The 26,584-nt window shown below is 38.8% G+C and overlaps 1 protein-coding gene across 1 annotated transcript in view; it reads left to right on the forward strand.

Annotated features, from left to right (window-relative positions):
* LOC104083879 (disrupted in schizophrenia 1 protein-like) overlaps positions 1–26,584 on the forward strand; it is a gene marked incomplete at both ends in the record, with an annotated part of 87,833 nt that overhangs the window by 38,223 nt on the left and 23,026 nt on the right. The window contains one exon of the mRNA XM_009587537.1: positions 23,893–23,985. Coding sequence (XP_009585832.1) covers positions 23,893–23,985 — 93 coding nt within the window. The remainder of the gene's footprint in view (positions 1–23,892; positions 23,986–26,584) is intronic.

Genomic DNA, 26,584 nt, shown 5'->3' on the forward strand with positions numbered 1-26,584 from the left:
TTGATGCTCAAAGGTGAGCTTCTCTTCTATCTCTTTTTGCTGAGATCTGATAGTATGAACTTTACTGAAATGTTTTATATACCTGTGTAATACTCTGTAGACAGCAGTATGACCTAATCACACACAGAATAGTAACTCCTGAAATGACCCGGTACTGGTTTTGCAGTCATAGAGATAGTTATGTACCAGGTGCAAGAAAGAGAGCTTGGTCTGAAATTTTATGCTGACTCTCTTCAGGGAGAATGATGATCTCATCTTTAACTAGGATAAGCAGAAAAGATATCAAGGTTTCCTAGGTTGTAGTGCCACAGAGACATAGAGTGGCTCTGTTGGAATCATGGAAGTGCAATCTGACGGTGAAAAGTGCTACTGAGCAACCTTCTACTGCATTGAGAGATGGGCAACCTCAAGCCCACCATGCAACACACATACTTTGATGTGCTGGTGTACATAGAAACAAACAAGCAAGCAGAAAGTTCTGATAGTATGCCAGGCGACTTCTTCCTTTACATCTGAAATGCTGTTGCCAGCTATATATGCAGTGCATTAAACTTTTGGGGTGTCCATAATATCAAATTATTCCTGGTTTGCCATCTCTGCTCTAGGCTTCTGCATTACTCCACCCTTTAGTTCAGCTGCTTCAAGTGATTGAGTTGCAACAGGATAAATATGAAGCAGCACAGATGGGTGAATTTAGCATGACACTAGCCCTGGTGATGACCAACAAACACTCTTTAAGGTTTGCCACTTCTGGAGTTTGAGCAGATAGTACTGTCATGCTGCTGTACTTTCTGTTTTATTTCATTGCGAAGCTCTTTTTTCCCTGATGGAGTACCGCTGCCAATTCTAGATCTTGTGTTAAGAGAATTCCAGTTCTGGCAGAAAGATAAAGTTGTGTCTGACTGGAGCTGCTCAGAGGCAGGCAGAAAGGTGGAACCTGTCTGAAGGTGGTGGGGTGCTCAGAAGAGGACGAAGCACGCTACCAACATATGTAGTTACACTTAACAGATAGGGTCGAATTACTTTTCAAAGAAACATAAATACTGCTTTCCTTGTCTCACAGATGAGGTAACTGAGACACTCAGGTAATTGTTTTTGTGGTTCTATTTGTTTTGCCATTTCTTGTATGTATTTGGTCAGGACCTGTTGGATGGGATTACAGCACGTATTTGACAATTTGAAACATTAACAGGTTGGAAATATGAAAACAGTGTTTGGCCTCTTAAAAACCTGAAGTTTTCTTGAAAAAGCCAGTAAACGGTTGGCCTAGCATTCACAGATTTATTTATTTTATATTAATTTCAGTTTTGATTCTCAGTGTCATACAGCAGGGTTTTGCTTTGTTTTCTTGGTTTTTTGACATTGTTCAAGTTATGATAACATGGCATGATATTTTCAGGTCTCAAAAGCGTGCAAAGGACTCTTTTTAGGATGCTTTGCCTCATTTACTTTCTTTTGAGGATGAGTATGGAGATGGATAGGATATTTAAGGAATAGCGTCAGTTCGTTTTCAAGTAGCACTTCAGTGAAACCAATCAGGCAGTTTTCCTTCCAAAGATTCAGGCTTTCTGCAGATTGAAGTTAAAAATAGTACAGCATTTTACATTCAGTTAATGTTTTGGATTTCATTTAATTTTTTTAGCTGTAAGCAAGAAAATGTTGTTTTGGGTCGTCTGGGATCACTGATATAAAATCCATGTCCTAGAACAGGATTATACTGCAGAACCAGAGAGTGAAGATATTGTTTAACATTTTAGTTACAGGTATTTTTTCAGATGTATATATTTTGATTCAAAATCTTAGTACATTAATACATTTCCACCCAAAAGTTTTCATTCAAGAGTTTTGGCAGTGTTCTCAAGTTACAAGTCTAATACTATGCTTGCATAAATGCATGCAATTTGTAAAGAATTGTACCTCCTTTCATTGATGGTAAATTCACCTCAGTGACTGAATGAAAAGTCAGATAATTTTCTGAGACATTACCTTTCATCTTTCCTTTGATATTGACTGGCAATATTCAGATACAGCATCTAGAAGTACAAATATCTAAGCAAAAGAAACCCCTGGGATACCATTCCATTTGGAATACAAGATGTCCCTCATGAAATACAGGGGTTTCTTTTTCCAGTTTTTGTTCCTGTTGATTGTCAGATGCAGATCTTTCTGCCTCATTCTTTCTTCTTGTTACTGGTTTAAGGCTTTCTTGAAGGTATTTGCAAATACAGTAGTAAAGATACAAGCTAAATGAAGGTTCTATAATTAAGATACTGTAAAATAGGGACATTATCATCCTCGACTGACTTTTCACTTAATAATTATATACTTTAAAGGAATTAAATTACTATCTGCTGTATAGCTTGTTACTTGAATCACCACAGGGTTCCAAGCATGCTGCAGACTTTATACCCACAGCTATGCAGAAGTATAACCAAATCTGGAGTAATGGAACATATTTATTAAAAGATGGGGGAGGTATAATATCTGATGATAAAAACAGAATAAAAACACTGAAATTATAATCCTCTCTAGAACAGCTGTTTTTTGTCCCCAAAATTTTTGCAATGCTGCATGCATTATCCTAAGGAAGGCTTTACAATAGAAAACCTTTTCCAATTCACATCTTTTACCAGGAGACAAAAGTGGAAATACAGAGAATTTAAATGGAAGAAAGAGAGATTATTTGTTCTGACTATGATTCCCCAGAGAAAATGTATTTACAATTCTTGGTTTTTTTTTTCTCTAAGCTTTATGTCTTTTTCTGTACTTTCATTAAATCCTAACTGATTGCTCTGAGGCAATGGAAATCTTACTACTTAGAGCAGAGTTAAGTACATTGTATCTCCTGTTCAGGAATTGGAAGTTTTCATCCAAGAATTTTCTTCCTCCCTCTGTCCTTGGAGACATAAACTGGAGTAAAAGGCAGAAAACCGAGGAATTGCTAATGCCTGGGGTCAGGAGCTGGAACTCTGTATCCTTCAGTTTGATGTCTCTTCTCACTGGAGCAGGAACAGAGAGAGTTTGCTCATGTTTCAGTTGATTTGTGCCACGGTTTGCTTGTATGAGGAGTGAAGGTAACGACTGCTTCTGTTACAGTTATGTTTTGAGGTCCGTGGACTCAATGCTTAAGCACAGGACATGGTAGTAGCAGGCTGTAGTATAAGACCAGGGATTTTGTCACTTAAAATTGCACAAAATCTGTGGTCCGTGTGCAGCAGGTGCTAGCAATTAGTAGTATTTCTGATTACCTGCCAGATTTCAACTGATAGGCTGAGATCATATAAGAAATGTAAGAAATACATCAAACTCGATATTTGAAAGACCACTTTTTTTTTATTATTGTGTTCGAATCCTGGTTTATTTCTTTATACAAAAATATTGTAGTAGACAGAATATAATTAAAACTTTGAATAATGCTAACTGAAAAGAAGATTCAGTCATCATAGTTGTGGAAGATATGTTTGGTTTGATATGCGTGTTGAAGGCTTGGGTAAAGATAAACAGGCAGTGTTTGCCAAGCTGCATAAGATTAAACAGTTCATTACCTGTTGGAATTATCAGCTGGAAGACACATTGCATAATTTGGACTACAACCTTTATACGCTTTTGGCTGGATTATATCTCTTATCTAGTGAGGTGCATTGAAATATAATTAACAATGTGAGCTGGAAATGACAGGCTGCAACTATGTGTATTTTTGTGCAGATAAACAATCCTATATCTAGATCAGAAGTCATAGTAACATTTTCTTTACTCATTTTTTTCCCAGTTCCTGTATTCTAAAACACTGTACAGAGAAAAATTATCTGCGCTCCATGCCAGAGAAAAGAGGCACCAGCCATGTCTCCTGTGGGCTTGACTTTAAGAACCTTTGGAAAATGTTAAATCCTGCAGAAAACAGTGGGAATTGCAGATCTCTTGTATTCTTGATTTTGAATGTTTTGTTTTGAGAGAGAATTTTGAAAATACATGGAGGCAGAAATTCTGATCCATTGGGATGAGTAAGAGGTTTGCCTCCAGTTTCAGCAGTGCTCAGGGTTTCTCCTCTGGCATTCTGCTATACTGAAACTGCAGTGTCTGTTTCTGATCTAAGCTGCTTAGATGCAGGTCCTCTTACTTTGATGGAAGTGCTGTCCACATAAGAAAGAGCAGAACTTGGTCAGAAATTCTTTTAACTAGAAAATCCTTCAGTTTTATCACCAAATGATACATTTTACAGTTGGTAGACCTCTCCTGTTAAAGAAGAAACAGATATTTTATTTTGTAGTTTTTAAGCTAAAAGCTAATTACTTCGATTTTAGTTTGGTGAACTTACAGCCCTTTGACTTTTGCAATGAATTTTTAATTTTAGGACAGTGTTTCTCTGTAATTAGGAAAAAAATAATTTTCTTTACAAGTCAGAGCATTTGCAATGTGGCATTTCCGACAGAATCACCTATAGCATTCGTTCTTGTTACTGCAGTAAAAGAATGACCTGAATGAAATGCATTGCTCTTGTATTTTCAGGTTTCCAGTATACAATCTTGTGGGTATGTAAATGTTCCTGTTAATACTCATCTAGTGATCAAAATAAAATTTTGCACATCCCAGCAGAAAAATGTTGAAACCCTGGTATGAAGTTTATTCCTTCTCTTCAGTACCTGTGAAGAAAGCTGTGTAAGTTCCAGTGTAACTTACCATCATTCATCAGCTCCTGAGTGACCAGTTCATTCTCAGATGGCAGGATATTATTGTAGTGGGAGGGATATCATTTAAATAAGCCTTAGACTGACTGAACTATCCAACGTTGTATTATCCTTTTTAGCACCTTAGATGGAATTACAAAGGCATAAGCGTGAAAATTTGTTAGCTTAGCTCTTTTTTGCTCTGTGTACTTTCTGTTTATGTACTAAGTAATGACAGTCTTGGGAAAACTCAAAAATAACAAAACTCTAGAGAGGGACACAACTATTCCTGCAACTTTCTGCTGCTGAACATAGCTTTCGATGGTTTCTGTGAGTACTTGGCTTAGTCTTTTGCCAGCCTAAAAAAGTGTGTATGGTGTGTCAGTGAAGCCTGAAGATGCTTCATGAGCAAATTGGCCAATAGTCAAAAAGATTTGGCCTACAACCTGTGTGCAGTATGGGTTATAGACCACAGTGAATTGAAAAATAAAGCCCATGTATCTGAACAGTTTTTGCCAGTGAGGCTGCTTAAAACCAGTTGCAGCTATGAGCCCTCTTTTTTCTGCCATCGCAGGCAGCCTGAGACAGTATCGTACCTTTGTTCCGGTAATTAAGAGCATTCTCCATTGCTTGGAGTTTGTCTTGATTGAAATGTGAGTGTATTTGCACTGATCACAGAATTGGGTTGGACAGCAATTGGAAGAAAAAAAGAAATTTTAGATTGTCATTTGAACTAGTCTTTCTCATTTTTTCTCAAAAAAACTTTTTTTTTTTGCATTGTGAGTAGCTGTTTCCCTAATGTCGACAAAAGATAGAACTTTTAATTTTTTTTAATATTTCTGTTTGATATCTTTCAGAATGTCATAGATGGCGCTCAATGATGGAATGAAGTCAGTACTTTCAAAAATTGAAGAGAATTTGTAGAGCAGTCATGGGAGATTAAAGGGTTGGGAGACAGGCCTAGTCATGGAAGGCTCAAGGTGCTTAGTGCATCCGCTCAGCTTAATGAACAGAAGTCTGAGATCGTTTGATGGCAGTCTGCAACTGCCTGCTCAGAGACCGGAACTTGATAGTGGAGAGACCTTTATGATGGCAGACAAAAGGAGAAGTGATCACTTCTAAATGGCTAGCAATTGAAGCTTGACAACTTTAGATTAAAAAATGAGTCATTCGCCTTTTAACTGACAGGGCAATTAGCTTTTGCCAGAGTTCAGCAAAGATTGTTGTAAATTCCCGGTAACTGTTTGGCTTTTTATACCTAGTTCCAGCTGGAATGAATTCAAAGAAATCTTACTGTCTGTGTTTTGCAGATGGCCAGGATCAGTGAATGCAATAATCTCTGTTAAACTTGCGTTCTGGAACTGTTGTTTTATCAATATAATGATAACTAGAGAAGCTATTCCTATTCTGCTATTTTTTTAGATGAATGAAGCCCAATGCAGAATGTTATTAATATTTTCTATTACTTTTACAGTTTGCTGCGTTGTGCAGTAACTCCTGATTCTCTTCCTTCCCCCTTTTTTCTTTCATTTTTAATTTATTAGCCCCCGATACTTTTTTCAGTCTCTGCATGGTTTATTTTCTTGACCAGTTGTAAGAAAACATTGAAATTGTTTTCTTACAATTCAATAATTCATTGAAGTTCTGCTCATCTGAGCTCCTAATCACGCGGAGCCCAATTTCACACCTTTTCCAGGGCAGCGCACGATTCACCAAGACCACTCTCTCTACCTGATTTATTTATGCTTAAAAAGAAGCTGCCATGTCCAAGTCTTCTCTGACTTGTTTAATTCCTCAAAGGCACAGTATGTAGGTGTTATCTCATTCTTATGCTGCTTACGTTTTGCCTCTCATGGTGATCCCTGCTGAGGTTACTTATGTAGTGTATGAGTGGATTGGTTAGGGAAACGGAGACTGCAGGAAAACATAGAACACTCTAAAAGCGGACAGCATTTTACAAACTGCCTGTCTGACCTTGAAAACCAATATTCACTGGTCTAAATGGAAGATGTTTTCACAGTTTTGCAGGATAAAGTACCAGGGCACCAGGATCTCTTCCTGCGTTAGAATACTTTGTCACTGTGCTAAAATGCTGAACTGCAGCTGAGAACCATCAGGCTATTCATTTATTAGTTCTGCTTCTGTAGCATCCCGCTAGGTAGGGTACCAAGCATCCCTTTATGCCTTTCAAAGAGAGATAAAGAAGTAAGAAAATCTGTATCTTTTAAAATTCTCTTGGGTTTTGGGAGCTGTTTTAAAAGTTCTGAACCCCTAGAGTCTGTTGTCTTTGGCATTCCTATGTTTATTTTATACCCTCTTTCTAGCATTAAGCGTTCTGCAAAGCATGTGCTTTAATACTTGTCCATCTCTGACAAATGCCATGCATCTCTGCAGTAGAAAAAAAGTTTTAACCTCTAAAATCTGCACATTGTTATTTACAACTTTTCCTTTTTTTCCTTAATTGTTCTTCCTACTTTTGTTATATGTTTACTTTCATTGTAAACCTTTATCTTCCTAAATCCTGTCAACACGTATTTTTCCTTTATTTATCTTTTACTGTTCTCTTTCCTCATCTCTGTTCAAACCTTTTCCATCTTTTGTAGTCTTTTTATTTGTATCTATGTATGTGCAAAATAATTTCATTTAATTTATTATGCTATTCTCTCATTTCTAATATTTTTTCTGATACAAATGGTTCCTGAAGTAAGCTGCATGGACAGACTTTGCTGTTAATTTCATTTTATATTCTGTAAATTATTTTTGTTGTTATCTTTATTTTTCCCCAGTTTAACCGAGCTTTCCACATTTGATGCTTAACATTACTTCTTTTTAACAACATGGCAGGCTGGTTCCTTGTTTCAATCCACATGTAGCAAACCTGACTTACAGAAAGATTCTTCATTCTACTTGCATGATTTGTGGACTTCGTATTTAGATGGTTGCTCTAAAAATTGCCAATACTTGCTGACAAGTATTTTTCCAGCCTACAAGTTTAGTGGAACAGAATAAGTCAAATGGGAGGCTATATCTGCTTCTTTCGCCTGTGTATATACCACCTTCTCGCTATCCCAAGAAATTTCTTTAGGCTGTATTTTACTATTTATGCAGTGTAAAGCAGCAGGGAGTAACCAACAGTATTTCACACCCCCCTCCCAGCAGCAACGTATCTGAAATTCTCAAAGCAGAAGGAGACCCATCTCTATTTAGTTAAGTAGTGCTCTATACTGCCAGGTCCTTTCCCTGTCCCAGAACAGGTGGATGCTGTGATGGAGTGCCTTCACTCAAAACACTGCTCTCCCTTGCTATAAGGTGGTCTGCTCTTACCAATGATAACCAGGCTGGAGGCAACACTGCGCGGCTCTCAGGTGGACGCACGCTGTTGTACAGTTTCCTTATCGCGAACCTGCTATTTTTCTTACCCCGTCCATTATCCCTGTTCGATGTGGTGTTTACAGGGTTTGTGGCTGAGTAACCCTGGCTTAGTTGTGCCATCGCACATCACAAATGTGTGTTTCCTTCAGCAGCGTTTTCCAGGTTCCCATCTGTTCTTTCAGTTCCCCGTTAGAAAAAGGACCATGTTGAGCCGTGATGAAGTACTAAGCTCTCAAGGCAGAGTGTGATGATCCCACAGAGGAGTATTTCTCCTATGTTAAGCATCAGGGAGCCCAAGATGACTTGGTTTTGGAATTATTATTTCTTTCCTTCGGTCTTTATTTCCATCAGGGTGTTTTGCTGCTGGTGATAAACTTGTATACCCAAGGTATTTCTGGAAATTACATGATCCGTAAAGTTTAAAAAGGCAAAAAGATACATTTCTGGAAACAACCTGCCTAAAATGATTGTTTAATGAAGAATTCTGCTTCAGTACATAGGGTATTCTTTGGGGAATAGTTTGAGTCTGAGTATCGTGAAGTTTTAATGTTATAAAATAGGTAAAAAGCATAGTAATAGAAGAGTTGCTGTCCAAGAATAACTCTGTAATAAGAGGTTAGGTAGGAAAAGTTACCTGACTGTCTAGCAGTCAAAGGTCACTAGCCAGGCAAAACTCATTTAGCTTTTGTTCCCCATTCCTACTGTGGGTGATTGCTTTCTTCACACATTATTTTTGTTATTTGGGCACACTATGTGTGAGTGACAGCAAGCTCTTTAACTCTTCCCAGCTTTGGCAACCACCCCCACGCCTCTGTGAGATGACAGAGACTCTGTAGGTTTTGATAAGGCATTCTTTAAAAGAGAGCTTAATCTGCCATCGTTTATTTTATTAGATTGAAATATGTTCTTGCTGTCCCCTTTGCTGAGAGTTATTGCTTCAACAATCACAGGCAAATCTGATTTACTGTAAACAGTTATAACAGCAGAGTAGGTATGTGGGCCATAAATTGGTTGGAAAACAGGAGCAATTTGCTAGCAGAGAGAAAGTAACATTAAGTTAAACTATTGTAGCATTCATAGGAGACTTGTATCATCATCCGTGCCAGCTTAACTAAGTATTACGAGAAGCCTTGTGCCAGTTCTTGTTTTGCCACTTACTTTGTGCCTGCGTTATCAGAGAGCACCGAGAAGGCACTTCCCTGCCTGGCAGGGTACAGTACTGGCTCAGCTCAGTTGTGACTGGTAGTAAATCAGCTGCAATGAAGAAGAAAAAGGGAAGGGGCTGTTCCTCCGTTGTCCTCAGGGGGCAGCTGTGATTTGGATACTGCAAATAATTTATTTTTCATTTTGTCTAATGAACTGGAAAATTGAAGGAGGAAAAAAAAACTTCAATGGAAGAATTTAAGCGGGGGCATGGAGGAGGCAAGAAAACCAAGGATATATATTTGAAGAGAAGGTATTGTAGATTGGAAGACGCTCTTGATTTAGTAGCGCATGAAATGTTTCCTTCAGCCAAAAGCAAAGCTAAAGTCTCCTCCCCTTGCAAACCTCCAGAAGCAGGTGAATTTAATTTTTTTTTTCCCCTTAAAGAAGAGGTGGGAGGTCAGTGGCCCAATAGTTAGGGTGCTGTCTCAGTGTGCAATATCCGGATTAATTTTCTCCTATGTCTAGGATTTGAATCCACCTCTCTGGCTCCCCTGACCTGCAGGGCAGAGGCAAGGCTGGAGGGGGGTGGTGGGTCCCCCATAGTTGAACGTGCTCTGGAGGAGGGACTGTTCTATCACCTCTGTGTCCTGACTACCGTACTACAGTTTTCTCCTTTTAGGGGTTATAAAACTCATCCTGCTTTATCATTCATTGCTTTCCTAGTGCAAACTGTCTCTCGAGCCATGGGAAGTTGTAATTATGCAATTTATATGATTTATTGCTTGCACTCAACAGCCACTCTGCACTGCTGTTTCCATTACTTCTGAATTGGATCCATTTAAAAGTTTGATGTTCTTACAAATATCACATAAATATAATTACAGGTAGTGTAACCTTATTGGCCAGTCTCATTTGGGAAAGAATTAATTTCAATAGAGAGAGTATTTTCAAGAACGAATTAATTTAGAGAAAAGCCTCATGTTCACTGAGTTTTGTTTGGTGTGTGGGCTAAAGGGTCACTGTTTTCATACACGAGAGAGATGCAGGGTTTTACACTGAGAGCGGCAAGCTCTGTACTCATTAAGGCAGCAAATGTCAAATTTTACATTGGGAAAAAAAGCTTTCTAACATTATGTATTTTCCACATAATACCATTTATGCTGCCTCCAAATGTTCCTTTTGACCTTGGCGAAAGGCTGTAATTAATCTGCAATTAAAGTAATGATAGCCTTTCAGGGGCCGGCCCCCCGCCTCTGCCGTGCCGGCAGCAGGAGAGGGCGGTATTGCCGCGGGAGACGCGCGGCTGCCAGTGGCTGCGGGGGGGAGCCCCTCTTGCCGGAGACCCTCCACAGCAGCGTCCCGCAGAATCCCACCCTCAACTTTGGATCACCAGCCTTCTGTCCAGCAAAATGCCGGCTGGAATGAGATAAATCGGCACGGTTGCAGTATTTCTTGGTAGCCAGGCGTCTTCTTAAAACCTGATTTAAGATTGTTACTCTGGGTTTTGAATTGCATTTTGTTCTGTCTGGGTTCTTCTTGAATGCACACCTTGCTGTAATATTCCAGATGGCTGTCGTCTTACCAATAGATAAGAATTAAGAATGGTAATAGGGGGGATATTATATTTAAATCCACTTCTTTATCTTTCATTACTTATTCACATTCTATTATACCCTGGTGCTGTATTCAAAACACCTGAGGATTTAACAAGGGGGAAAATAACCATTTAAATTAGGATATTATGTCAGCACCTTTCCTGCTGGTAAATTTTTAAAGCAATAGAGCAGTACGGAAGAGCTGGATCTGTTTCACATGGAGGAGGATGCCTCACAAACTCAAAATTTTGTTCAAGTTGTCCTTAAAGGCAAAGAGCTAATTCTGAAAGAGGAAAAGACCAACTCACATAACTGGGTGGGAAGGTGTCACAAACAGGTATGTCACAGACCTTGTGTGTTCTGCTAAAGTTATAGGACTAAGCTGAACCTTGCTAATCACACCAATAATAGACTGTCTTAAAATTACCATAGGAGCACAGAGGGAGCATGCCACACATGTATTTCGTGCTACTTCTACTGCTGCGTAATGGAATAATGATATTCTGCATTTCCTATATACCTGTTCAAAAACAGTACTGAAAAGTGTGAGACTTTTTTTCTTTTAGATGCTGAATGGAAAAGCGCATGGTACAGGCTGTATAATAGGTAGAACTGGCGAGAAGACTTTTTTGTAAAAATTTTGCTGAGTTTTTTGATTTGTTGGAGCATCACAGAATGTTTTGCTGAGACTTCTGACTAAAACTTCCTCAAGCAAAGGACGAAAAACAGATCGTAAATACAGTGATCTGGGAAATGGGATATCCATGTACAGGTCCATGTGTGGCTTGATTCAGATCGATCTTGGATACTGATTTCTTCACAGATTGAGGTGGTGGAGGAGTAGAGAGGTCATGCTGAGCCTCTAGCCCTCCTTGTCTCTGCACCAGATTTCCAGGGGTGGGTAGAACCACCTTCTCACTTGTAAACAGACACTTTGAGAGAATTAGTGTTTCTTGAGACAGTGACCAGACGAGTCTGGGCATTATCTGACTTAACTTCAGAATATCGGAGTGCTGCTTTGAAACTGAATTATTGTCCCTAGTCAGTGCTGGTGATGCTGTGACATGTCATGAAGCCAAATTTTAAAATGTCTGTATAGTAATGAGCGATTGAGCTGCCTAAAGTGCTTTTTCGTAGAGGACGAATCTCCTCAAATGTCAGTACAGGGAGGAAACAAGTGGGTACTTTGACACTGCTGTAGATTTATTTCTGTGTAGCCACTGTGTGCATAAAATTAGCTTTCTGTCCATGATAATTTTTACTGACAGAGGTGGAAGCACCGTTTTCCTTTGTTGCCTGTGGGATTTGAGCTTGCTAACAGAGTTTATTTGGTTCGTAACAACCGTGCTTAGTTTCAGAAAGACAGCTAAATGCTTCAAGTAATTGCTAATGAAAAGTGGGCCCTTCTATGTCTTGATGTCCATCTTTAGGGTGGATTCACTCATGGCAGATTTCTGAGTTGTTGGTAGTCTAGATAAAATGAGTTGTTGGTCGCTGTCCACTTTCCTACAGCTACAGCTCAACCTGTCGTGGTATTTTATACCTTGATGGGAATTGCGTATGAGAACTAGCACTGCATTATAAGCATGGTACTTGAATTCTCTCTTAGGCTTGTTCCCTGAAAGTCAGTATTTAGGTTCATTGGAATAGTGAAATGGAATCAGGGGGATGCTGTAACTGTGACTACTGATGCTCATGTTATGGTGTGTATGTACAGACTTGTGTCTAATTTAACATCTTTGTAATCCAGTAAGGTGACATACATTGTTAATGATTTTAATAGCCCTCAGATGTCTGTCTCTTGACCACTTGCCTTAATACAAACTTTGGATTTTAGGATCTGTGTTATAAATGAAATTCCAGTTTTCTTGAGTGTTGTTACTCACCTGTATCTTGATATGCTCATGCAACATATCATGGTGATATAGTGTCAGACTTACTATGTTGGTAAGAGTTAATGTATTATCCATCAGTCTGAACTAGAACTCAGTGACAGTGTGCTAGGATGAAAAAATACCTGGATCTGTATCAACAGGGAACCTAAAAATATCAGTAATTTACCAAACACATAAAATATGTGTTGGGAAAAACCTTCCTTTTCGATACAGTTACTCTCTTGTAGAAGACACAAACAGTTGATTGTTGCTGATAAATCTAGCGTAGCATGTTCTTAGCAAGGTAGTGGATATATAGAAGGAAACAGCCCGTAACAAAAATATGGATTCTTTTTACTTGGCATGCACTACCTGCATGGTTTTGGACCTCAACAAAATTGCAAGATGCGCATGTGTAGCTAAAAGCCTTATCAGACTGATCGAAACATTTGTAAAACGCTCCTGATCAACTGAGTGAAGACAACATGAAGTATGCTTTAGGGGGAGATATTATTATCTGAGAGAATCAATATAAATGTTGCAGGCGAATTACTGTTTCAGAATATGATTTGTTATGTTGAGTTATGCAGCCATTTTCCTTTCAGTGCTAGTGTTTAGCCATTTGTTTAGCAATAAGAGGAAAATGTGAATTTCATAGTCAACCTTACTGAGATGTTTTTTTTTTTTTTTTTTTTTTTTTTTCTTTTTTTATGAGTTCATTTTACTAGTTCTATTGTATGGAAGATGGGAAAACCTGCCACTGCACTTGCAGTTGGATTGCATTGCTCTCTGGACTTCTCTCTTGTTTTTCTTTGAAGAAGAACACCTGGTATAAGATGAAATGTGGACAGTTTTAATGAACGCAGGTTTCCGAACCCCTTTTATGCACAATCAAAATGACAACTAAGGAAAGAATGAGAATAGCTCCTGCAAGTTAAGTCATCATCACGCAAATATCCTGGAAATATCATGTAAGAGGATTTCAAAATGGTGGGCAGGATCTAGAGCCTCTGTGTTTTTTGAACCCAAAGCCTTGCAATCAGCAATTTCTCTTCCCATTGGTTTGTGTGACGTCATGAGTTATTTAAGCCTTTTTTGTAAAGGACTTCTCATTAAGCCTTTTTTCTGTTGAGTTTTGAGTACAGCTCTGTTTTGCTTAGTACAATTTGTTTGGTCTGTGTATACTGGGACACATCTTTGTCTTCCACCCAGAAAGGTTATCTAGGTGGAAAGAAATTAATTTAGGCAATTGATCTTAAAAGGCCGCTATAAGCATACCCATTTGATGTGCGTGTGTGCATACAGTTAATCTAGTGTGTCCAAGATGCCTACCCTGCTGTGCCCTAGTGTCTCCAGTTCATACTGGGACTGGACAAGGGTAGGAATATGAAGCCAAATTTGTGTTATTGTGTGTGGCCACTGGAAAGTGTACATCCACATCCCTGCCTGTATACATGCAAGTAGTTTTGTCTGTTCTGAGTGCAATTATTGATACAGCAATACCATGCAAAACTGTTTTTTTTGAGAACCTAATTCTACAGATTTGGCTGTTTCTAACTTCAGCAGGGGTTTCTGTAGGTGTGCTTATGGACCTGTGATGAACAGCAAGATTTCTGCCAGGATCATAGAAACCAGAATTTGTTCTTCTGCATCTCAATTTTGAATGTTGTGCTGTGAGCACAACTGAAAACAATTTGTGAAGATCAGTTCAGGAAAAAAATCAACCCTCAATTACAGTGTGACCTGCTGAAACACTTGGCTATGGATTTGTATGGAGATGATGGGATCTTCTAGTGTCAGGGTGAAATGAGGGAGTTGGGTATGAATGGGATGGACAAAGGTGATACAAAAAGGGGTTGATAGTCTCTTGTGAAAACCCTTGGTAAGCAGGTTACTGTGTTATAGTCCCAGTTTCAGCCGGGTTTGATTCCTCAGGACCGTGATGCAAAGCAAAGTTCCCATGGAAGCTGCTGTGAAGACAGCACTCTTTCGTAGTTTGTCCAGGTGGTTAGTTTTGTGTAAAGATTTATAAAAGTCATTCCAAGAGTTATGTTACTGCTTTTGCTGTCAGATACGGATGAGATTAAAGCTGTGAAACTATTTACAGAGATCTCTGGGATTCAAAATATAATTAAACTTCTCCTTTTGCAAGATTTTATGACAAAAATGCTTTTGGGGAGGAGTTTATGGAGTGTCCAGAGCTTATTCCCAATAACTAATGTGTCTTATAAACGATCTTAGAATTTAATGTAATATGTGCGCGCATGACATTAAATTGTAAAGTGATATTCGAGCTAAAAATTATGGTTTGATCTTCATGATAAGTTTGAAGGGCTGCAAAATCTTGTGGGAAATGCTTATTAGGATTCATTGGTTTTGCCCAGAGGACTGCATTGAAACATTTAATAATTTTTGTCACGTTAATCATGAAGGTAGTGTGATAGCTCAAAACTTGGAAGGACTAAATTGTGTGCAGAGCGTCTCTGGGGCTGTCAAAACAGTAGTGTTAGTGGGGGTTTTGTAGGCACCGTGTGGGGCTCATTGGTTTTCCTCTGTCTCTGAATTGTCTTCTACTTTTTGCAAGAACATGTGTATACTAACAATGGAACAGATAGCATCTCTTTTTCCCCGTGCTGCTGGTCACTGCATCTTCCTACCACAAGTAGGTTTTGATTTAGATTCCCGTCATGATAAAATTGAGTTATGTTAAATGCAGCTGTTGTACATTGGTTTTCAGACAGTTCCAGTGTGGTGGGAGCAGCGCTTTCCTTTGAGCTCCAAACCAGAGAGCCCCGAGCGGTGTTCAATTTCCTTGCTTAATTCTAAAACGTCATGAATTGAAAGCAATAAAATGATACCAGCCTTCACAGGGAGAACATTTTCAGTTGTATGTTGTCTGTAGTATCTAACACTCAATCGCTGCTACTTCTCTTTTCCCTAATCTGTCTTCCCTCCCTGCATTTTTTTTTGTCCCTTCTTTCCCTTGATAATCAGCTCATTCAGACAGTGATGTTCCTCTTTGGGTCTTTAACTGATTTCTAAAGAAAGAAGCAAAAAATTGCTTTGGGAATCTTGCAAGAATAGGCTTTCCAATGCAATCCCAATCTCAAATTTGTTTGGTGGGGTTCGTTGCAGCTATGCCCTTACTCATCGCTGTGGTAGCAGTGTGCTAAAAGTTTTTGGTTTCAGCACAATTGGCATATATTTGAGGCATCCTAAAAAAAGTCTTTAAAAAAGCTAGGAAAATAAATCCCCCAAAACCTCCCAGAAGATAACAGCAGCGTAGGTAAATATTTAAAATAATGTTGGAAGGGTGACTTTAAGGTTCCTTTTTAGTCTAAATTATTTAGAAAATCAGCTACTGTGTAGCTTTCTGAGTGGTTGTTACCAGAAATGTCTAAGTCAGTTGCAGGGCGACATGAAAGGTTCGATTAGGTTTGACAAAACTGAATGTAAGGTTGGAAGTTGTTCATCTTCAGCTAAGTTTCTAATTTTTCTGGCAGCCACATAACCACTGTAGATGGGACTTCTAGCTAATATTGGACAAATACTATTAAAAATACTTAAAATCACTTGAGATGACAAAAATTCTCCTCTCCTTTATTTAGAGCTTGTTTCTCACCAGCATTACAAAATCTGTTGGTGTAGTTGTCTTTGCCCCAGCTTTCTAGGAGTTCCAAAAAATGTATCTGCCTGCAAATGCTACTGGACATCAGAGATGGTGAAGCTGGCAGCAAGCTAGCTTGGGATACTCTTATGTCTTGAGAGTCTCCCTTCGCTTGGCTTGTCCAGTGGAGTAAATTATCCCAAGTGCTGAAGTCTCATTGACTTGGACTAGAATTTAGGCTGTTTAATGATATAAGTGATTATAAAAATAAGATTTACATCTTATTTTCTATGTGTTGCTTCCAATATCTTTTCAGACAGTTGTTTTTTTTTTTTACCTCGGATCATTAATTGTTTAATGAAAAGTGAGTAAAAAATGTATTTTTACATCTCAGTAAAGTCTTACAATATTTTTTTTTTTAAAAGTGTACTTCTCACACTAAATGAAAATTTGACAGGAAAAATAAATTTCTGTGAGCAGAAAATGTCCCACGTTTTCCATCAAAACCTGGGGTTCATTTGCTTGAGTATTAAGAATTAGGAAACTGAGCCAGAGAAATGCAATTTTCTGAATATGCATTTTAAATTCTTCTAGCTAATGTTATCTGTGGAAAGGGAAGCTACAGTGCAAATGTTTCTGAAGTTAGCAACTCTGTAAATGCGCATAGCGTTTGAAGGCTGTGGCAAATGAGGTAGGAGTGTTCATCTCCCTCACTGTACTACTTTAATGTAAATTACTTTCCTGAATATCCATTTTGCGCACAGGGAGCAGTACACAACAGATGCTTCATACGCTTAACCAGGATCATTTAAAAAACAAAGCATCTTTCTACAACCTGTCCCTTCCTTGGCCATCAGTATTTCATTTGGCACTGGCATTGCTTCTCAGAAGAAAGTTCATCTAACAACATCACAGGCAGCATCTCTGCCCAAAAACAAACGTTCAAGATGATAGAGAGTAGAGTTGTTAGTGGTACATGATTCCAAGCTGGAGTTTATAACCATGAGGAGTCTGTAATATATCAATATGCGGATGAAAGATTAAATATTAAAAGGAGTTTTTCAGAGGAGTATCCAGGTGTGCCACGCAGGCTGCCAGCAATAACTTGCTCCCGCTGATCTTATAAATAGTCTGCGGCTTATTATGTTTTAATTCAGAACACCTTAAAGGGCAATATATCAATATATAACTATGTATGTCCCTATATGCTCTTTCAAAAATTAACTTTGGCAGATACTAAAATGGAGAGCAGACTTGTTGGCTCCTCAGATGGGACCTGCTTCTACAAGAGTTTTGCATGAGCCAAAGTAGTGTCCATAAATAGTGCGAGCTCTGAGTGAAACATTTGCTTGGGAAATAGAGAAGTACACTGATACGGGTTGTTTTAAATGTACCCCTAGTGATGCATTGTTGTTATTTGAGAAGCAATGCCTGACTGTGCTTTTAAAGATGGTATCATGATGCATACAAATTGTCTGTATGTGTCTTTAAAGAGGGTCCTTCCTCGCGAGTGCTAAATTTTAGTCTCAATATTTAATTTATTTTTTCCTTTTCTAAGTAATTTGTATTCTTTTTGTCACTGCTTCCTGCCAATTTCCATACCTATCCAAATGATAGATTTTTTTGAGTGTTCTGATGCATTTTCTGTGTTTGTAAAGTTCTTTTTCTTCCTGAGAGAAGTAGGAGTTATTCTTCTACTGGAATGTACGTGAAACCTCCCAGCTCCATTACTAATGTAAGGGTTCATCCCTTGAAAATAACACTGCACATTGTGTGCCAGCACAGACTTCTTCCCTCCCTTGGAACTGGCTATTATTTGTTGAGCGCTGTCAACATACTCGGTGCTGTGTAATATAAAGAAAGAGGAGGCTGGGATTTCTGCCCCAAAGGGTTTGCAGTCTGTTAGATGCACGAAACAGATTAGATAATGCTAAATATGGCACTGGTCAGATGCACAGATTAGTCTGAAAATGCCACAGATATTTTTAATATAACTTCCTCCTTTGATGGATGTAGTCTGTGTTTTAATGAAAGTATAAAAATACTCTTGGCTTCCCCGAAGATTTTACAAAAAGCTACATCTGAATAACTGACAGGTAGGATCTATCATGCCAAGCTTAAGCTTATTGCTAAGCCAAAATATCTGATAAAGATGGTTTGCCTACTGGCAAAGAATTAATTGGATTTCATACTTTGAGTCCTTTCTTTCGCTCCGTCATTATTATCGTGGAGTTACAGGAGGTAAAGATACAAAAGACCTATTAAGTCATCCAGGCGATAGACTTCTCAAAGCCTGCCTTCTATTACCCTTCTTTCTTTCTTGAGAGTCAGACCTTTCTTAATTTCATCTTGTTATTCCTAATTGTATCTAGTTTTTGCCATCCTAAATAATTCATTTTCCTTATTGGCATACGTATCCTTCAAATATTTACAGGCTGTTACTGTGTCCCCCGGAAAGTTGTTCCTTAGCCAACCTTTATGCAGTTAACTTTTAATGTCTTGATGGAATCAATCTCTTCAGTCTCCACTTACCGTTTTTGTTGCTTCTCTAATAACTCTCTCTAATGTGTTATCTTTCTGGTAATGAGGTGTCCAGAGCTGAATGCAATATTTCATATGTGCCTGTGCCAGAGCTCTGCAGAGGGGGACTTTCAGCTCTCTCCTCCGGGAATTGATGCATCTGCAAATGCGGACAAAACCCCTTGAGCTTTATTGTGTGATATTGTGTAGCAAACAGGAGACCAACTGATTCAGATGACAATGGCTTTGTATCATTTCAGGTGATAAGGCGATATTAGGTATGTTTTGCCATGCAAGTGTGAATGGGATCATCTAGATTTTCATCTCCGCAGGAGTGAACTATATTAACAGAAAAGATTTGTTTCTTTTATCCCCTCTTTATAACGTAGACAGTTAAAAGCTGAACAGACAAGTGAGGTTAAAATAATGCTGAGGTGATTGGCAGCGCCCTGCTGCTGATCTCTCCTTCGAACATCTGCTGGCACCCTCAGGGGGGGAATGGTTGGGAATAGGAGTGATTTCTGCTGACTCACTGTGGTTTATTAATACCAAATTGGATATATTGGCAGTGGAGATGTCCCTGGGGAAGTGGCAGCTGGAAGAACGGGTGCTCTGTAGGTGTGCCTTATTTGCTTGTGATTAAAAATAAATAAATCCTCACACTGGAAAGGGTGGGGGGTTGCAATCAGGATATGAGGCCTTGGGAAGGATAAAGGAAGAGTGCTCCTGCAGTAAACCCTCATTATTTTGAGGTGCGTTGAGGGAATTGCAGCTGTGGTTCGTATCTTCTGTGTAGCAGAAGATACGAGAAGGTAGAAGGGCGATGGAGAGGGAGAAGAGGCGGGGAAGCGCAGCCTGTCCTGGCGGCGTGCTCCAGGCCGGTGCCCTGTGCGGCCCAGCGCCGCATCAGGCCGCCCGTCCCACGACGGGCGCCAGCTATGGAACCCCAACAAATGTATCAGGGTAGATTCAGAACTGAAGGTGAAAACAAATGGTCTGAAATTGGGTTTGATATCATTATGAAGCAGTAAAGAACTAAGTGTTAAATACATTTTTCATATTTAGCTGCTCGTGGACAAACCAGAACTATGTCCAGCTAAGATTTTAACAGGAAAGTGCAGCCACTGATCTGAAGGGGAATTTCGACTCCAAGCACCTGGGATCCCAGTTTGTTTGAACTTTTGACAGCACCTTATCTTTCTTGTCTCTACTGCAGGAGTTGCGAGATAATTTTCTGGTTTAGTTTGACTGATTCAGTTTAGTGGCTGGTTTATTGAACACTAAGGAACTGACTGAGTTAAACTAGTATGAAGCTTGTTTCCCCTCTTCCTATCTGCAAATAAAAGCTGTGTTTGGATGCACATGTCTGCCAGGGCTGTAGTTTTGGAAGAATTTGGGATCCAGAAGTGGTTGTGTCCACTCCCTAATTTGAGGCAATGTTTCCTTTTGATCAATTTAAAACACAATTTTGGATAACCTACCTTCCTTCATATGTACACAAGTCACTGAAAATAATTTATTTAGTGAATTAATACCATTTTGCAGTGTTCTTTTTGTGCCTTTTAAAAAGGACTCACTTTCATTCAAGCTGAGCTTGGTATAAATACATTAAAATCACTATAGAAACTTAGCTTACTATTTTCTAATAAAATAAATATGAAGATAATAAATATAAAGATACAACTCTGGTAAGTTATAACTGTTTAAATAGTGTTTATGTCATGTGCTCTCAGAACATACAGTATATATTCTGACTACAGCATGATTTCGTTGTGGATGAACCTGTTTTAATGAGCGCTATCCAAAGAGAATCACGTCTTTTGAAGATTAGCTAAAAAGTAGAAGTGCTGATTAAGACTGATTTAAAGCCAGGCTTTGTTCTAGTTATAATCCAAGATAAAAACTGTCCCAAAGAACAACATGGTAGTTTTGCTTGTTCTCCAGTTGTATAGTTGAGGCAGTGGGATTTGTATCTTCGGTCCCTGCATTCCTGTGCAAGTCTTGGATGACTGGCAGGATAAATTGTTCTTGTACCGTTCACTTCAGCACGTAAGTGTTGGTGGAGAGTGTCTGACTGGTCCCCAGACTGGCAAGCCATGGTCCTTGTTAGCACTGCTTTGGGATAGTTTGTTCCCAGTGTCTGGGTTAGCATCCTAGTATCTGGGATAGTTGTTGTTCAGTGTTTAGTACTCTCCTTCGAGTACTTAGTTGGAGGCAGGTCCTGGTTTTGAGCAGGAGGCATGGTAGGACACTCCCAATGTTTTATTTTCCCCTGATTTGGAGCAAGCCTGGATCTCCTGATAATATGAAAGGAAATTAAGCCTCTCAGCTGTACCTAGTTCTTTTTTTGTTGTAGGTGATCATAATCTGCCACAGATGAGTAGGCATGTATTGTTCCCAACCTTCTGGCCTGTTGAGGACAACAGAGAGAAACAAAGGGCAAAATCGCTTGCCTCATTACAGTCATACCTTAGCTTTTCAGTCAGACTAGCATATACAGAATATAAAAACAATGTGTTGAAGCAATATACGCAATCATCAGCCTTGAACTGCAAAGCGTTTTCTACTTCCGTGCTTTATTCAGTGTATCTTACTGGGGGATAAACTGATATATGTGTATATATCAGTGGGAAAGGAGTCTGAATTAAATTAACCAAGGAAGAATGAATGCTTTGCAAGCAGAGTAGCATCATTCTTCCAAGTTTCTGAAGGGTTTTTTAAAGCACAAATTAATTAGTCTCTCAGCCCTCTGAGGTAAAGATCCTTTTACACAGGGCTGAGGCCAGGAGAGACTGTTACATCGTTTAGTCTGACTTTCCTCTTAGTGTGTGCCAGGCAAATGCCCTTTTAATGTATCTCGCAGACAGCCTAATGTGGCTATTCCTACTGGGCTTTAATAAGTTATTGAGGACTTGATCTGAAAGAACTGGATATGCAGGGCAGATCACTGTCTTCTACATGCTAGACCCTCCCATGTGTGGTACAGCATACTGTCATATGTATGGGCATCCTATACAGTGCTCGGGGAGAATTAGTCCTTTGGACAGGGATCTGCAGCAACTGCTTGGAGCTAGCCAGTAAGAAAGGCTAAGGAGAGAGATGAGTCCTCAGCCCCATGTCTCTCCAGAGCTTAGGTGTTTAGCCGAGACCTTCAGGGAAATGTTTCTTTCCATTTGAGCTCAGCCTGCAGCCCTCTCCCACAGACAGGACAAAGTGATTTTTTTTTTTTTTTTTTTAAAATTTTTTTCAAAACCCCAAGCAAAGCTGGTTGTCCTTTAAAGTATAGGCAGTATTTCATTTCTCTTATCACCTGGAGGGATAGAGACTGACAGGTTTCACTTTGTTGGAGAATATCCAGACTGCCAGGGAAGGAAAGGGAGCCTAGGTTTACTGCCAGCCCTCTTTGTCTCCCACCAAGTGGATAGAGAGTAATATTTCCTGGTGATCTCTTTTTCCTCTCTAATGAGCAGTGGAACATTTTGACTAGACTGATACCTGAGATAGATGTTGAGCGTCACGCTCTTGCCAAAACAGGGACACTAAACCCGGGAGGCTTTAGCTGATGGTGGAACTCAGAAGTTGGTGAACTTGGAAGGCACGTTGAATGAACAAATTGCCAGGATGATATACTCTGTGTCCTCAGAGAGCTTGTGGAGTAGGTTACATTTTAGTAGAGATGAAAGTGTTTGAAATGAGTCCTTTATATTTTGCTATGAACTGACTCCTCTTGGTTAGAAAGACCTAACAGAGTATTGTGTCAAATCACTTGCATAGAAGGCTCTCTGCAAGGTTTCAATGCTACAGGTTTCCTAAGTCCTTAATTACTTCCAGTTTAACACTTACATGTTTTTAAAACATCAAAGACAAATACTAGAAACAAAAAGTAATAACATAGAGAATAAATTTGCAAAAAGTTAGTTTCCCCTAGATGACTTCTTGAAAATATTTTTCAAGTTTGTTTTTAAAGCAAAACCTTTGCCCATTAATGTCTACTGAAACATTATCATAACTTACAGTACAAAGGACTGGTAAATTACCTTTGAATCTATTCCATTCTTGCCTTCTGTGAGTCAGCGCTGTCTATCATTTTTGCTGAGATAGCATTGTATTTCTTATGTGACTACTCTAATGTCCTATCTACAAATTACTGCAGAAATTATGGGATAAATTAAAATTATAATGTAGAAAGATGTCCCCTGTAAAGAGGCCGCTTTTAACATAAGACATAGGACTTTGATATCAGGATATACTGCACAAGGCTTGTCTTTACCTCTCTTGGGAATTAAAGTTACTGTATTCTCAATAAAACCAGTTAAACTACATGGCAGAAAAACTTATCTATAGTGGTGGAGGTATAGAGAAAAAGGGGGAGAGGTGGAGGTTTGTCTAAACCACAAGCACATCTCCTATCCTGAGGAGAGTTTTGTTCTGGTTAGGGATGTCTTACAAAAGCATGTCTTAGTGACTGAGCAAAGAGATCATGGCTTTCAAAAGGTCCAGTGTGATTTGGAAGCTGAAGTCACATACACTGAACAATTTTGGCACTTTTGAGTATCTCTTTGGATGTTAGTGGAGGTTAGACTCCCTAGCACCTATGACACTTCAAATGAGAATAAGACATCCTGTGGAAAATCTTAACTTTGGTTTTCATTCCTTTAATTGCTACATTTCACTCCTGTCCCTTTCAATAACATTTTTGAACACTCTGTTGGTTGGAATTACTTTGAGGGTCCCTTCCAGTACTAGTCCCTTCTCTCCCTGCTTTCCCGTTTTCCTCTGGTGGTTCTTATAATTAAGAAATGGGGATTTTTGGGATTTGGGATAATTACAGCATCACTTTTTGGGATGATGACAACTGATATTTCAGAAGCTTTCCAAGTCTGAAAAGGTTGTTAGCATTGTATCAAAAATCAGCATCTAATTTTTTTTTTTCCTTCCTCCTTTATTATTGTACCATTTGAATTGTCACATAATGATTTTATAGTGTTCCAGAAGAGGAAAACTGTGTAATTCTTTTATTTTTGATAACTTAAATGAGATTTGTGGCAAAATGGATCTTATGGTTCTACTGAAGTTTGCTGATCCCTACTGCTTATTCTCTTGCTGAATTCCAGTCCGTGATACTGAAGAGTGGTGTGGTGGAAATATCAATACCATTATAAGTGAAGGATGGCGACTTCAGAAGGTAGATGACCAGTTGCCGTCAGGTAATTCCATAAGAAATTGAAAATCAGGACTTGCAAAATGATCTCTTAAAAGAGTAGCTGTCATGATACGTCGGAGACCGTTTCTAAACAGATCAAGCTTCCTGTTAAACATTGAAGTCTAACATTATATTTTATGGAAGAGGGATTCATACTTGAATTTTTTCCCACACTTCCGTTTCCCCCAACTATAACTTGAAGGCCTGTGCTGCTAGTTTTAACTACTCAATATGTAGTTTAGGGACGTGTGTTGAGATCAATCACTCCTGAAGAGAAACAATGTCAGGGAGATCTCAATGAAATGGTTTTTTTCACATCTGATAGGTGTTTTACTGTTACAGTAGTCGGGCAATCAAGTGACTTCTAATATGCTGGTGACTGCTTTGCTATCACTTCAAAATGGATGTATCAATTGTCTTCTCATGCTTTACATTTGATGGTCAGATCAGCCTCTGCACTGCAATTTTAGTTTGTTTTTAGTGTACCCTTTTTATTCCTTGTTCTAGATGTTATATGTCAGATGAAGTTGCTTTACTGAATCTCTTTGGGGAAATTGGAGGAGGAGGAGATTAGAATTGAATTGTTAATGCAAAAGCATGCTTCACTAAGTTACTAAGAGAACTACTTTTGGGATGCTTATTACAGCAGCATGTATGGATATGAATGTATTGATCATGCACCAAGCAAGTTTTTGCAGACCCTCCCTCCTTTTTTCCACAAAAGAAAAAAAGAATATCTATTTGTATGAATGTATATCTAGTTTTTCTTTTTGATTGCTTTATTTTCATTCTTAATTCTGTCACTCTTAGACAGCAGTGGTAGGGTTTTTTTGTTTTCACTCCCTCGTTGCACAGCTTGGCATAGGTGCGTTTTGAGTCACTCTTCTGTGAACAAGTACAGGCCGCTTATTTCACACAAAAAGCGCTGAATGAATCATCCTGCTTTCCTCCCTCTTCCTTTTTTCCCCATTTTTCAGCATATTTGTGTCGCCTCAAAAACAGCCTTGCTGTGAAGTTTTGCAGAAGTTCATTATATAATCTCCAAGCTTGGGTTGCTGTCAGCATTCTGCAGTGAACTTGCTGTGGTTGCTTTTATTCTTCTCCAGTTTGCTGTGATAATGGTTTTCAGTACCTTTTGTGATATCTTCTTCATTTATCTGGAACAACAAAAGGGATTGTAACAGATGAAGCTGTTGAAGCTGTGGGGGTTCAAACTATGTGGTAGGTGAAGCCCATCATCTTATTTGCCTGCCCTGGTGACAGTGAAGTAAAGAATAGTAACACACACTTTTTTTTTTCCTTTTTTTTTTTCCTCTAAAACCTTTTGGTGTTTCCCTTATGTTAAGGGGAAATTTCCCTGCTCCTCTCCTGGGAAATTGCTGTGTGCAGCTCCAGTGTGAAGACTTTTTATGCATTTGATTACACTGATTAGTTAAGCAGAGTTCATGTCCACAGCATGAATCTGTTTTTCATCTTTGTTGTTCATCACTGTCAATTTTGCCTAATTAAAATCCCCTCCATTTTTAAAGACTGTATCAAGTCACCAATTTTACTATGAATGTTTGTTAGAATCACCCACTCCTTATTTACCTTTGAGATTTAACTATTGCTGCGTGCAATAACGTTAATAGTCAGTAATAACCTAAAAAATAATGAACCTTGGAACTTCTCCAGGTTTAAAGAGCATCAAAGCACCCGAGTTATAACTTTTTATACTTTTGCGATGTCTTTGCAGTTTACTTTTGTGCTTAAATATGTTGGAGGTACTTCCTGTTCGTTTAGGCTAGTACATAATTCTTACCTCCATAAATCAAGGCACGATGTTCTAGTGTTGCATTTCATCCTGCCAGTCCTGCATCCTGGTTGCTTCCCCCACCTCAGCATCTGTGCAGTAACTACCGCAGTTGCTGATGTTGCCCCCTTTCAAGCTGTCTGCCCTCTCGCCCTAACCCTCCGTTGCCTTACTGTCTTCTGAACTTTTCCATGTCCCATTAAAAAAAGATAAAAATAGTAGTCTGACACTCCAGTGTCTGTGAAGAGTAATTCATTTTTACGTGTCTCTCTTAATATTTTTGGTAGAAGGTGTGAGCAGAGTGGGAATTATCTGGAAGATGATGCAGACTGTTTTTTCAAATAAGGAATTTTTTCAGTGTTTTTAAAAAAGCCACAACAGTAACTATAATCTAAAGTATGATTAATAACAAATTAAGCATGGAAGAATCCTGTGCACTAGTACAAAAGCTTTGTGATGAATGTAATGTTCATATTGCAGCATTATCCCCTAGTTCATGGTAATCATTAAATTTCAAAGTATCTGAAAGAGAAGATGGTGCAACTGTGTTTCTAATGAATCTGTAATGAGTTCTAAGCCTGGGTAACCATGCGGAGTTGAGGGATTTGCATGATAATTATTACAACTGGACTAAAATTATAGAGCAATAGAGCTCTTTTCCAGAAGAAATGAGAATTCACTTAGAATTCACTTTTTGTAGCTTGGCCAGCAATACCACAACTGTTACTAAGGAAAAAGAACTATAAGGAAGATGAAGTGATGGCACTTCACTTGTGCATGTGTAAAAGTGTGCCTGAAAGCAATGGATTTT

Source organism: Fulmarus glacialis, unplaced genomic scaffold, assembly GCF_000690835.1.
Source record: "Fulmarus glacialis isolate BGI_N327 unplaced genomic scaffold, ASM69083v1 scaffold31330, whole genome shotgun sequence".
NCBI lineage: Eukaryota > Metazoa > Chordata > Aves > Procellariiformes > Procellariidae > Fulmarus > Fulmarus glacialis.